Source organism: Colias philodice, chromosome 7 (assembly GCF_061535455.1).
Source record: "Colias philodice isolate Cphi_HAF_F1 chromosome 7, ilColPhil1 Martin Lab GWU primary, whole genome shotgun sequence".
NCBI lineage: Eukaryota > Metazoa > Arthropoda > Insecta > Lepidoptera > Pieridae > Colias > Colias philodice.
In genome coordinates this window covers 3,657,965-3,669,985 of record NC_143092.1, presented here as the reverse complement: position 1 = coordinate 3,669,985, position 12,021 = coordinate 3,657,965, and the positions used below count along the sequence as shown (strand labels likewise).

General features: G+C 36.4%; 2 protein-coding genes across 8 annotated transcripts in view; one reads left to right on the top strand and one right to left on the bottom strand.

Annotated features, from left to right (window-relative positions):
- The window catches only part of beta-Spec (spectrin beta chain), an 88,178-nt gene that overhangs the window by 30,099 nt on the left and 46,058 nt on the right, over positions 1-12,021 (bottom strand). For all 7 annotated transcript variants that reach the window (XM_089697200.1, XM_089697201.1, XM_089697203.1 and 4 more), the window contains exons 15-22: positions 4,015-4,160; positions 3,434-3,557; positions 2,821-3,071; positions 2,464-2,623; positions 1,954-2,092; positions 1,403-1,584; positions 726-840; positions 379-503 (exon numbers count right to left, since the gene is read on the bottom strand). In XM_089697200.1, the coding sequence (XP_089553326.1) occupies positions 379-503; positions 726-840; positions 1,403-1,584; positions 1,954-2,092; positions 2,464-2,623; positions 2,821-3,071; positions 3,434-3,557; positions 4,015-4,160 (1,242 nt within the window). The remainder of the gene's footprint in view (positions 1-378; positions 504-725; positions 841-1,402; positions 1,585-1,953; positions 2,093-2,463; positions 2,624-2,820; positions 3,072-3,433; positions 3,558-4,014; positions 4,161-12,021) is intronic.
- Positions 10,203-11,827, top strand: LOC149486977 (uncharacterized). Its single transcript, XM_089697303.1, has 2 exons — positions 10,203-10,509; positions 10,763-11,827. Exons 1-2 carry the CDS (start codon positions 10,369-10,371, stop codon positions 11,825-11,827), a joined length of 1,206 nt encoding a protein of 401 aa, XP_089553429.1. The 5' UTR covers positions 10,203-10,368.

Genomic DNA, 12,021 nt, shown 5'->3' with positions numbered 1-12,021 from the left:
AAACCATATTTTTTACAATATAAATCTTGTGTTATTTTAACCTTCTTTTCTTCCATCATTACACCAGTTTCAGTAAGACACTGTAAAAGTACTATAAAATTTTCCAAGTAAATCAATCCAACAAAGATATTTTCGCAATCGTGGGGTTATCCTCGCTATTTACTTACAAGGAATTATCTAAACAAAATCGTTACTTTCAAATCAATGTTAATCTCTTTTAGTACAAAAATCATAATTTTACTAAATTATGCATGAAGAAAATGTATTTAACCACTCTTAAACATATCGTCTTCGGATGCTCCGGGAATATGACAGTTGCCGAACAGAGGCGAAGATTTCTATGCGCATTATTACTTTTGGAGTACTGTATAAACTTACGGCAGTGATCTTTTCTCCGTACTCCATCATCTTCGCATACTCGTCCTTGTAGTTGTCGATCTCCTCCTTGATGGTCTGGTGTTGAGACAACAGCTTCTCTGCCTCCGGGAGACTTGATGGAATATCTGTATAAATGTTTAAAGAATTTTTTTAAGTCATAAATAAACTGTTTACATTCTATATAAATTATTATTTATAATAAAGACTAAAGGACTAAAGTGACCTAAGGAATAATTTTTACTTTTTTGTATATGTAATGTTTGTCCATAAAAATTCTTGTATTTTAATACCAAGTCACCATATTATAATAATTGTATTAGTGATAATTATTTTAACTCAATTCTCACCTTCTGAAGCGACATCCGTCTGTGTCTTTGTGAGCCACGCTTGGAAGTGGTCCACGGAACGCAGGAAACGGTGAAGATCACCGGCCTCCTCCAATTTGGCGTCGCGTTCTTTGAGCTGTTAATTATAATAATTGTTTTTTAGAGCTTTGTAAAAAGAGTAATTATTTTAAACAATTTTTATTCTATGTACATCCTATAATTATTATTTCAGAAATGAAACTCTTTATTTAAATTTTGGTTTATTTTAGTAATATGCTAGTGGTGTACTATGCTCCATGGAACTGACTAGTTTTGCATACGCTGATAACGTAAAAAAAAATTACAAAAAACGAAGCAACAAAATTTTTATTTAATTTTTTCTTAAACTGTTTGATTACATCCTTCACGCGGCCCGGACAGTGTTTATAAAAACAACATGTTAAAAATGCGTGTGGTTGGCAAGGACGCCTTGCTAGTCTGACGCTGTAGACGAAGTTTTTATTTGAATTTATAGTAAAAATGCGCCGGAAATGTTTTGAGTATTTTTCGTGCTTTCGTGTTCATATGAAAAACTATACGTTTGTTTGATCTAAATACACTAAATCTGTTACATCCTGTATATACCGAATCCGATTAATTCAGTATTCGGTACATGTTAGAGTCGATACTATGCTATGACGTCATCTCTTCAAGCTTACCATCTGCGTGAGCTGCTCCCAGTTGTCCGTGATGGTGACAACGCGGTCGCGTATGAGCCGCGCCTCGTCCGGGTGCTCGTCCTCTATCGCGCTCGCCTCGCTCTCTAGGGACGTGATGCGCGCTTGTATCGCGGCGAGATCGCGCTCCATGCCCGAGAGACGGCGCTGCAGTGTCATAACGCCTGCGGATTGGGGTTTATTTTCATTTTGTTCATTTATTTGTCGTAATGTCAACGTAATCAAATAGCAGATTCAACCAGGCAACGACTAATAAACCATCTTGTAATAAGCGAGTGATTGCGCGTTATAGTGCGTTCATTGCGACAAACACGAGTAAATAGTTTGACGGAAAATTGGTGACACGCGTAACGCGTCTTTGTATAAATCACGAAATATTTTCAATTCTGTATCTATTCTGTATATTGTATATAATACTCATTTAGAAAGTAATGCGGATTTTCAACGCAATTTATGAATTATAATTGTGATATTCCAAGATTATGCTGAAGTCACTAACAATTCGGTATTATACAACATAAATAACCACTTACCGTTGAGATCCATCTCCAAGTTGTCTGTCTGTTGCAGGATGCGCTTCTTGTCTTCGATCCATGAGACGGTTTCGCGGCACTCGATGTAGAACGTCTGTACGCCTTGAGCGGACTTGAGTTCGTCTTTCTTTGCCTCCGCCTAGAAAACAAAAATATGTATATTATGTATTTTTGTGATTAACTAAGTTGGTATCTTTCTATTTCCATTTTATAAATATTTCAATTATTGGATACTTAATTAAAATTTGATCGTAATCAACGCTAATATTATAATAAAGAAAGAATACAGAACTTATACCGATCTTGAAATTCCTTTTGCTGGTAAAGAAATGTAAAAGAAATTTCAACATTTCATTTTTTTTTATCTCGGTCCATTCCTAGCAAAGCTAGAGGAAGTATGCGTAGTAAGTATATATTTTTATAAAGAAACGGATTTATTCGCTAAATTTGTATTTGAACATCAATTAACAAAAATGCTATGAAAATATTATAAACAAAAAATCATATTACCTTCTCTCTCAATCCGCTCCAGGCCTGGTTGAGTTGCGCTTGTCGCTCCTGAATGCGTGGCGCTTCAGGGTGTTCAACATGAATCAGCTGCCTAGCCAACTGATTAACCACGGCTACGCGGGACGCGTTTGCGTTCATCTCCTTGTCAAAACCGTCGTATCTGTGAAACGGTCACGAATTAGTTTTTTTTTTTTTTATGAAGTACTTTCGAATACTGCACACCTCGCATTACATGTTTATTATCCGTTGATAGTTAATGGTGTATATAATATACAGCTGCGTATGCGCCAGTTCCTTCTGCTCGCTCAGTCACACAGAACCGAAAACGTCAAAGGTAAGCCTGTACATAAAAGTTACCTGTGCTTCATGATCTCCACGTCATCAATGTCCTTGGGAGGGTGCATGGTATCTAACATGCGGTCCTTCTCCGCGATCCACTGGTCAGCCGCATCTGCTTCAGCGAGCAGCTTGTGCAGGGACAGTGCGTCGAGCAGCCGCTGCTTGCGGAGCCGAGCAAGCTCGGACAGCTCGCCGAGCCGCGCGTCCATAGCGCCGAGACGGTCGCGGACTTCGGCACTGCTTGCGTCCTCGGGGCTGAGCTCGCTTGCCTGTAACACGTCATTATTTTAATTTATTACTTTGTTTTACATGTACAATAAAACATTTATTAGTTAAAACAGCAGATGAAAGAAAAGTTTAAATGTGTGTAAAACTTGCAACATAAATCCAAATGATATAATCTGTATACAAACATATGGTTCTAAATAAAAATATTTTTCATTTTCATAAATAATAAAGTTAGCAGTTGATTTACGTAAGATAAATAAAAAAATGTAAACTTTAAAAAATTTGCTAAAACGTAATTTAAAATCGCGCTTCTCAACGCAACTGATACGCTACGCAACAGACGAATACGAAATTAATATAGTAATACAAAAATGTACATTATGTAGCATAAAGGATATCATACCTGTTGCTTGAGTTGCTGAATAACATTAGCATAGTGCTTGAGTTCGTCTGTAACGTCCTTGTGTTTCTTCAACAAGCTTTGCACTTGAGCTTCATCCACACCGGTGTCTTCGGATGATACCAACCTGAACAAAAAAATCAACAACATATTTACAAACTTTGTGCATACATATTTTACAACTATATGAAGAACCCTATAGATCACATGTCGATTGCAAGTCCAAGATGACTACAAATTTCGCAGTCATCTTGTTGAATCTGCTATTTGATTGAATGACTAGTGCAACCTCTTCGCTGAACGTCATTTAGCATAGTCATTGGTTTGGATAAGGGGGTGGATTATTTTACGTTCATTGTATTTTAAACTATATCGAAATACCGGCTCGTAACCGTCTTCCTGTGAATTTTAGAATTGAATTCTGTCGTTATTTAGTAAACGCGCTGGTCATTCAATAAAATATCAGATTCAACTAGATGCCTGCGACCTAAATATGTAAAGGGCACTAACCAGACAAATTACATTGTTATTTTGTAAAAAAATTTGTGTACAAAAAGTTTTTAATAAAGTTTAAGTTTATTAACCGCAAGGTGTCCAGCATCCAGGCGTCGATGTCGTCCGCGTCGGCGAACAGCTGGTGGTAGCGCACGGCGGCGTCCAGCCGGTTGTTGCGCAGCGACACCACGTCCAGCAGGTGGTTCCACTGCGACAGGATGTCGCGGAGACGCTCCTGGACAACCATTGTAATGTCACATTACGAAATTATAGTCGTTACACGGTGAAGTTTAGATAAGCCAATCAGGAGATACGAGCCAAAGCTACATAGGTCTTGTTGTTAGATAAACTAGCTTAGGGACACTATTCAGCGACTACCGCGCGCATGTTTTACTGTTTCTTTGTAATATTGACTATATTGTTGAATTTTCGGCTTTTACTGCGACATTTTACTATTATTATGTTGCTCTTTAATATGTGATAATATGGTGTTTTTTATACAAATCACAATTGCAATATTAAACTTTTAATCGTGTCGAAGATGATATGAATCAAACAGCATTTTTATAAAAAAAAAACACAAATATTTAATTCCAAGCAGTTGTAACAAAAGCAAATTTTATTATGTACGGGCCTATCCCGTACGTGTGTATGATTAATTAATATTGAAATAAAAGAATTATTAAAATATAAGAAACTTGTAATTAACTGAATATAATAACTATATAATGGATGGATGAGTCACGCGAGGTACTCTTAATGCCCGTCGACGATGAACTGATTTTAATTTAATATAAAGTGTAAAATGTTGGATACAATTTGCAAGCAAAGCGCCTTGTTGCACTTTGGACGTGCTTGCTCGTACATATTCCCGGGCGGGAAAGATGAGGGTTAGTATGAGATGAGGTGACCCCATGATACAAGGTGATAACAATTTTTTCTTAATTATAGTGAACCCCATGATTAAGTATACATAATTATTTCTTAAACTATAACTTATACAGATCAAATATTCTACGGGAACACTAAACCTAGGTGTCTGTTTCACCATTAGGTACACACTATAACACTAGAACATTCAATTTGTTTACACTACACTGCACTTTCACTGTGGACGGGAGGGCCAGGCCGCGCCAGGGCCGCGCGCCTGTTGCTGTACTGGAACCGCTTGCAAACATTATTGCTCCGCCGAGTCCAGGATAGGAAATAATATATGTATCGCAGCGTAGTATTACTTGATTGGATCAGCTATTGGTTCGGTATTTTCATGTATTGAATATTTCTTTGTTCTTAATCTTAATCTTGATGTTATGCTTACGATAGGTATCATTTGTAGAAGATGTTTTATTGTGTATGTTTAATGTTATGTTATTGTTTACATTGAGTCATTAACAGGCTATTATTCGCTCGCCTCGTGCCGTGCAACATGACTCCGTAGCAATATGATCGCGATTGTATTCTTCCACAAATCTTATCTGGGTACTTCATATATTTTTCCATGGCCTTATTGCCTTCTAATTAGGGTTGAGTATTGTAATATCCAACTAACCACCAATCGTCTCTAATTATTTGCATGTATTTAATGCGATCAAAACAAATACTATTGTTACTAAGTTAAGGTAATTTACTTATGCTATTAAACCATGACCTACAGCTATCTTAATACAAAATAATGATAAAGAAAGTGCAACGGATGCAAAACTAAACGTTTTATAATTTCGCACGAGTTTAATTAATAAGTTTGTTAATTGTTTATATCCGTACTAGGGATTTGATTTACGTTTTCATTTACGGGTAACCTACATAACTTAACAACGGGCCGTTTCATGAAACAAATACTCTTGCTTTTTAGCTTTAGCAGTGAACCTTAATATCCACGCTAATATTCTAACAGCTTTAGATAGTGAGCTTTGCTTTTCAATAATTTGCTTAATAATTTCGCTTCCGCATATAACAATATTAACTTGTTTAATAGCCTTCAAGTCTTGATCTGTGCTATAAATTTGTTTATTTTGCTTATCAGGTATATAGGTAGGTAGCCAGGCTCGTAGCTGAGAAGCCGTAAGACCTCGGCTAGCACAATCAGCTGGGTTTTCTTTAGACGCTACATATCGCCAACAGTCAGCCGACATCGAATCTGTGACTTGTTTCACTCGATTTGCGACGAACGGCTTCCATCTGTCGACCTGCCCGTTAAGCCAGCCTAGTACTACCATCGAGTCAACCCACCCGTAGACGGTGATGTTGTAGTTGACGAGGCATTTTTTAATTTTTGCCATTAATTTAGATAATAAAACTGCACCACATAATTCTAAGCGGGGCAGTGAGCATTTTTTGCTTAGCGGTACTAATTTTGTTTTTCCCGCCACTAGAACAACTGACGAATTATTATTACGCGTAATTTTACAATATACAACAGAGCCGTAAGCTTTCGTGCTTGCGTCACAAAAGCCATGCAGTTCTATCAAATCGTTCTCTTGAGTTTGCAGCCACCTTGGTACTTGAAACTGGCTGATGGTGTCGATATCTTGTTTTATCTTACACCATTTTTCAGAGATGTGTTGTGGTACGAGCTGATCCCATGCTAAGTTTTCTCTCCAAACATCTTGAAACAATATCTTAAGCTTTGTTGTGAGGGGAGAAAGCCAACCTAGTGGGTCGAAGATCTTAGATATCTCCGACAATAGAGATCTTTTCGTAAGCTTTGTACACGTATTTAACTTAGACTGAAATATAAAATTATCGTTTTGCGGATCCCACCCAAGACCTAAGGTCTTTGTTGACTCCACTTGTTTGAAGTCAAAGCAGTCTTGATGCTGTATAGTTACATCAACGTGCTTAAGTAGTTCAGGCGAGTTTGATTTCCATTTTCTTAAGTAGAAACCGCCCTTCTTCAACAGATTAATCATATCTGTTTGTAGCTGCTTGGCTGCCTGAAGTGAGTGGGTCCCATGAATGAGGTCATCCATGTAAAATGATTCCTCAAGGACGCTAGGCGCTAAACTATCCTGAAAGTTCGACCTTTCGTCATGAGCTAATTGTTTGAGTGTCATCATGGCAAGGAACGGAGCCGCTTTCGTTCCATATGATATGGTAGCCAAGTGATACTCAAGTAAGTTTTTATTTGGACTATCCCTCCATAAAATCATTTGTAAATACTGATCTTCAGGGTTAATCCATATTTGTCTAAACATTTTTTCTATATCGGCCGTAAATGCATATTTAAATTGCCTCCACTTAATAACGAGACTAAATAAATCTTGTTGGAGATTCGGCCCCCGATACATAACATCATTTAAACTAGAGCCTGATAAAGTTTTACTCGAAGCATTAAATACAACGCGTAACTTAGTTGTCGTTGAATCGTTTCGGGTGACACAATGATGAGGTAAATAACACCTAAGGTATGTGCTACGGTCATCAGTCGCGGGTGTCATATGTCCGAGCGACAAATATTCATCAATGAATTGCACATAATCATTCTTAATAATTTTATTACATTCGAGTTTCCGTTCTAAATTATAAAATTGAGCAATTGCTTTTGATTTGGAATTGCCTAATTTTTCCTTGTAATCGGGTAACAACGGTAACCTGACCTCATATCGTCCGTCTTCCCGCCTTTTTGTAGTTGACTTATAAAACTCTATACACTTGTTATCTTCTAAAGACAAATCGGATTTTTCGGAAATATCTTCAATTTCCCAAAAATTTTGTATCGCTTCGAAGTTATGTAAAACTACGTTGCATTGAAACGTTTTTGTATTGCCACTCAAAATCCAACCGAGCTGCGTCTGTTGAGCAGTTGGTAAGGTCGAGTTTACTTTACATATTCCATCCATAATAACAATAGAATATATATCTGCACCTAATAAAATATCTACGGGGCGACTTTTATAGAACTCAGGGTCCGCAAGGGTAATATGATCTAGGTATGACCAGTTTGGTTTTTCAAAAGTACAACTAGGCAAGTTTTTAATAAGTTGTTTCATAATTAACGCGTCGGTTTCAAAGGAAAAATCGCTTACTAGAGATGAACACTTTAATGTGACCATACCCTTACTATTGCTTTCCTTATCGCCGACTCCCGAAATAACACCCTTACACCGCTGCCTAGGGATTTTCAGAGCCTGTGCTGCGTGCTCGGTAATAATACTAGTTTGCGAACCTTGATCTAGTAGAGCCCTAAGGATACAGTAAGAACCATTCATGGCTTGCACCCTTAACATTGTAGTAGGGAGTAGGACCTCGTTGGTGTCCTCCTGAATTGACACGTGCGAGTTACGTGGGAGCTGTTTTTCAGCGGTGGCATCGACCGCTGCATTTGCTGAGTTGCCCCCGCGCACGCTCAAGCCCTCACCGCTGTGACCGAGTTCCGCGCGCGTGTATTGCGATTGCGCAAACGCCTCGTGTAAAAGACGATTATGGGCCATATTGCACTCGCGACAAACTTTATTTGATTTGCATTAATTGCCATTATGATTAAATAAACAACTTGTACATAAATTTAATTTAGTAATAGTTTTAAGCCTATCACTAGGTGGCATTTCTAGAAATTTTTGACAATAATATATTCCGTGATCATTACTCCTACACAATGAACACCTAAATTTTAAACTTAAATTGCTTTTATTATTAAGAACTGGCGAAGTTACTTTACTACTACTTAACAACGTTTTATGATAATTAGGCTTATTATACTGCGGACTAATATATTGATTCTTATTGCTAACGATATTTTTTTGCATAGGGTTATCTTGTTTCCTATGTGACGATTCTAATGAAATAAATTTAACTTCTAAATACTTCAAATATTCCTTAAGGGATGGTAAATCTCGTGGGTTTTCTACCGATTCCATGTAATCAGTAAAGGACGCGGTATCTAATTTTTGACTTAATAAATATACAATTATAGGATCCCACGAACTAATATCTATCCCTAAATTTTTGATCGCATTAAGACACTCTTGTGTAGTGTCATGCATACGTTTAATTAGAGCGACTGACCGCTGTTGCATTACAGGTAAACTCATTAATGCATTCATATGCGATTGAAAAATAAGCCTTTTATTATTGTATCTCTGGTTTAGAATGTCCCAGCAGACTATATAATTATCTGAACTTACAGTTAAATGTTGTATCAGCCTCTCAGCTTCGCCTCTTACTTTTGTTTTAAGATGTTGCATCTTCTGAGCGTCCGATATTGAATTATTGTTGTGGATTGTCTCGGTGAATAAATCCTTGAAAGAAACCCAGTTATTGTAGTCTCCATTAAACGTAGGAATCTCCAGCTGTGGCGTGGACTTCGCCATATGTGCCGCCGCCCAAAGTTTCTTATTAATGGCCTTCTTGATAGCCACGTACTTACTCTCATAAGCCGAGTAAGCACGTTCATAGTCTTCATTTGCTCCGTCCAGCTCCAGGTCCAGCTCCCAGTGCAGCGAGTCGATCGCCGCCCAGCGGGACTGGACCGTGTTGAGCAAATCCTCCAGATCCCATCGCTCATTGACAGAATCCAAATCAATGCTTCCGACTGTTCGGTCGAAAGCCTTAAAATTTACTTGTTGCTTTCTCAACAGAGCAGCCTTGCTGCCGCCCGTTTGTTGGTCGCCCTTTTGTGCGAATCCCTGCTTGTTGGGATACATTGTTGTTGATGTAATATTAGGACTCTACTACCAACTATTCACTTGCTAGAACAGTATATAGTAGAGAGTCACTTGTCTATAATGCACTGTATTGCAGGTGCACAGGTCTACGGAACCACACACGCGAACGTACAAGGGTCCCGCTTTATGGTAGCTCGAAGGACCAGAATGTACGGGCCTATCCCGTACGTGTGTATGATTAATTAATATTGAAATAAAAGAATTATTAAAATATAAGAAACTTGTAATTAACTGAATATAATAACTATATAATGGATGGATGAGTCACGCGAGGTACTCTTAATGCCCGTCGACGATGAACTGATTTTAATTTAATATAAAGTGTAAAATGTTGGATACAATTTGCAAGCAAAGCGCCTTGTTGCACTTTGGACGTGCTTGCTCGTACATATTAATTAAATTGACAACATTTCATTTTTTATAAGGCCATGAAAGAAAAAAACCGTTTCTTTATTTTGCTATTGCGATTACAGAAAAAAATTTATTTAATTTTTTTATCGCATATTTTAGGAGAAATTAAATAAAAACGAAAAATGTTATGATGACGTCATACATACGGAGGAATAAAAACGCGCCCTAGCCTAATTTTCTATGTTAAAAAAAAAACTATCAATTTGACGTTTACATGGCAATGGCATGTCCTGTCACCTGTGTCATATTTCTAATGTCAATAGTTGTAGTGTTTACTGTTTACTGTTTGTGATTATTCAAATTTCAAGCTAACGAAGTATTGTTATTAGAACGTGTTATTTTGTTTTTGTTTTGGATTTTAATCTCACGATGAATCTAAATGAAAAATATACACCTTTTAAAGAGGCCAAATATTGTTTTGTTCCTTCCTGCAAGAACAATTCTATTAAACATAAAGAAAAAATGTTTTTTGTGGTGCCCAGTGCGTCTAAGCAAGACTGGTGTAAAGCAGTGGGTGTTGATTGCCCTAAGCGTAGCCTTTACATATGTGAAGATCATCTCAATGTAACATTATTCAGATTTTAGAATAGCAGAATTGTTTTTTTGAATAAATTTGTTTACATAGATTTTGATTCTCAAATCAATATTTGTGTTCTCATTAAACTAATTAAAACTATTATAGTATACTTGAATATTTTTCTGGCAATATATTTACAAACTTAGATTTCTTTCAATCCAGTATTTACATCAATATTTGTTGCAGTTAAAAGAAGATATAACTAACTACATGTATTGGTCAACTATGAGAGGACGACCCAAACTCAAAGCTTCTTTACCGCAGTCCCTCCTACCTAATATATCTCCATTAAGGGAACCTCAGCCTAGCACATCATCAGCAGCAATTCCAATGGAGATAGATAGTGTCACAGAAAATAAGATGATTTTATTTTGTAATAAAGGTGTGCAAGTGAAACCAAAAATGGCAGATCGCACCACTAACTGTTCTTTGAGTAAAATTAAGACAGCTCCATTATCTTTTTGTCAAGATGATGATGACTTTAATAGTGAACAAATTGATATTGATGATGCCATACCATCAACACAGGGTAGCACTACTACTACAACTTCTGTAGATGTTTCTGACATTACAAACGAAAACATACAAAAATCCTTCATGCTAGAAATAATTGAAAAAAGGCCATTAGATTACATAGGATTACCACAAAATTATTATTGGTTAATAAATTTTTTTGTGTCTCATTTAAAATTAAAATCTATATATATTATAATAACATTATACAAAATTAAAAATAATTTATCATTCAGGCAAATATCAGACATGTTTTGTATATCTCTAAGCACTTTATGGCGTATATTTTATAAAGCTCTTTATGTACTATCTAATTTTTTTAAACAATTGATTTTTTGTCCCCCTATTTTGACTGTAAAACGAAACTTACCATCTTCTTTTAAAACAAATAAAGAATACTCAAATATATATTGCATAATAGATTGTTTTGAAATAGAAATAGAAAAACCATCCAAACCCATAGAGCAATCACTGACCTGGTCTCAGTATAAAAATGCTAACACACTAAAATATTTATTGGCTTCAACACCTGATGGTTTCATTGTTTTTGTATCAGCTGGCCATGGTGGTAGGATATCTGATACAAACATAGTGGAAGTATCTAGATTTTTAGATGTGTTACCACCTAACTGCTCAATATTAGCAGATCGGGGATTCAAACATATTGTCCTTTATTCTTCGTCCACCAAGTGTTGCAAAAAATGTAAAATTAACAAAAAAAGAAGCCATTCAAAGTAAAGTTATTGCCAGTCTACGCATTCATATAGAGAGGGTTATTAGGAGAATAAGATTATTTAAATTGTTAAAACCACATTCTGTTATTAATAATAAGTTAATTCAATACATCGATGAAGTGGTAACAATAGCATGTGGTTTGATTAATTTACAAAGTTCCATAGTGAAAAATTGTTAAAATAAGTTAATTCAACAGA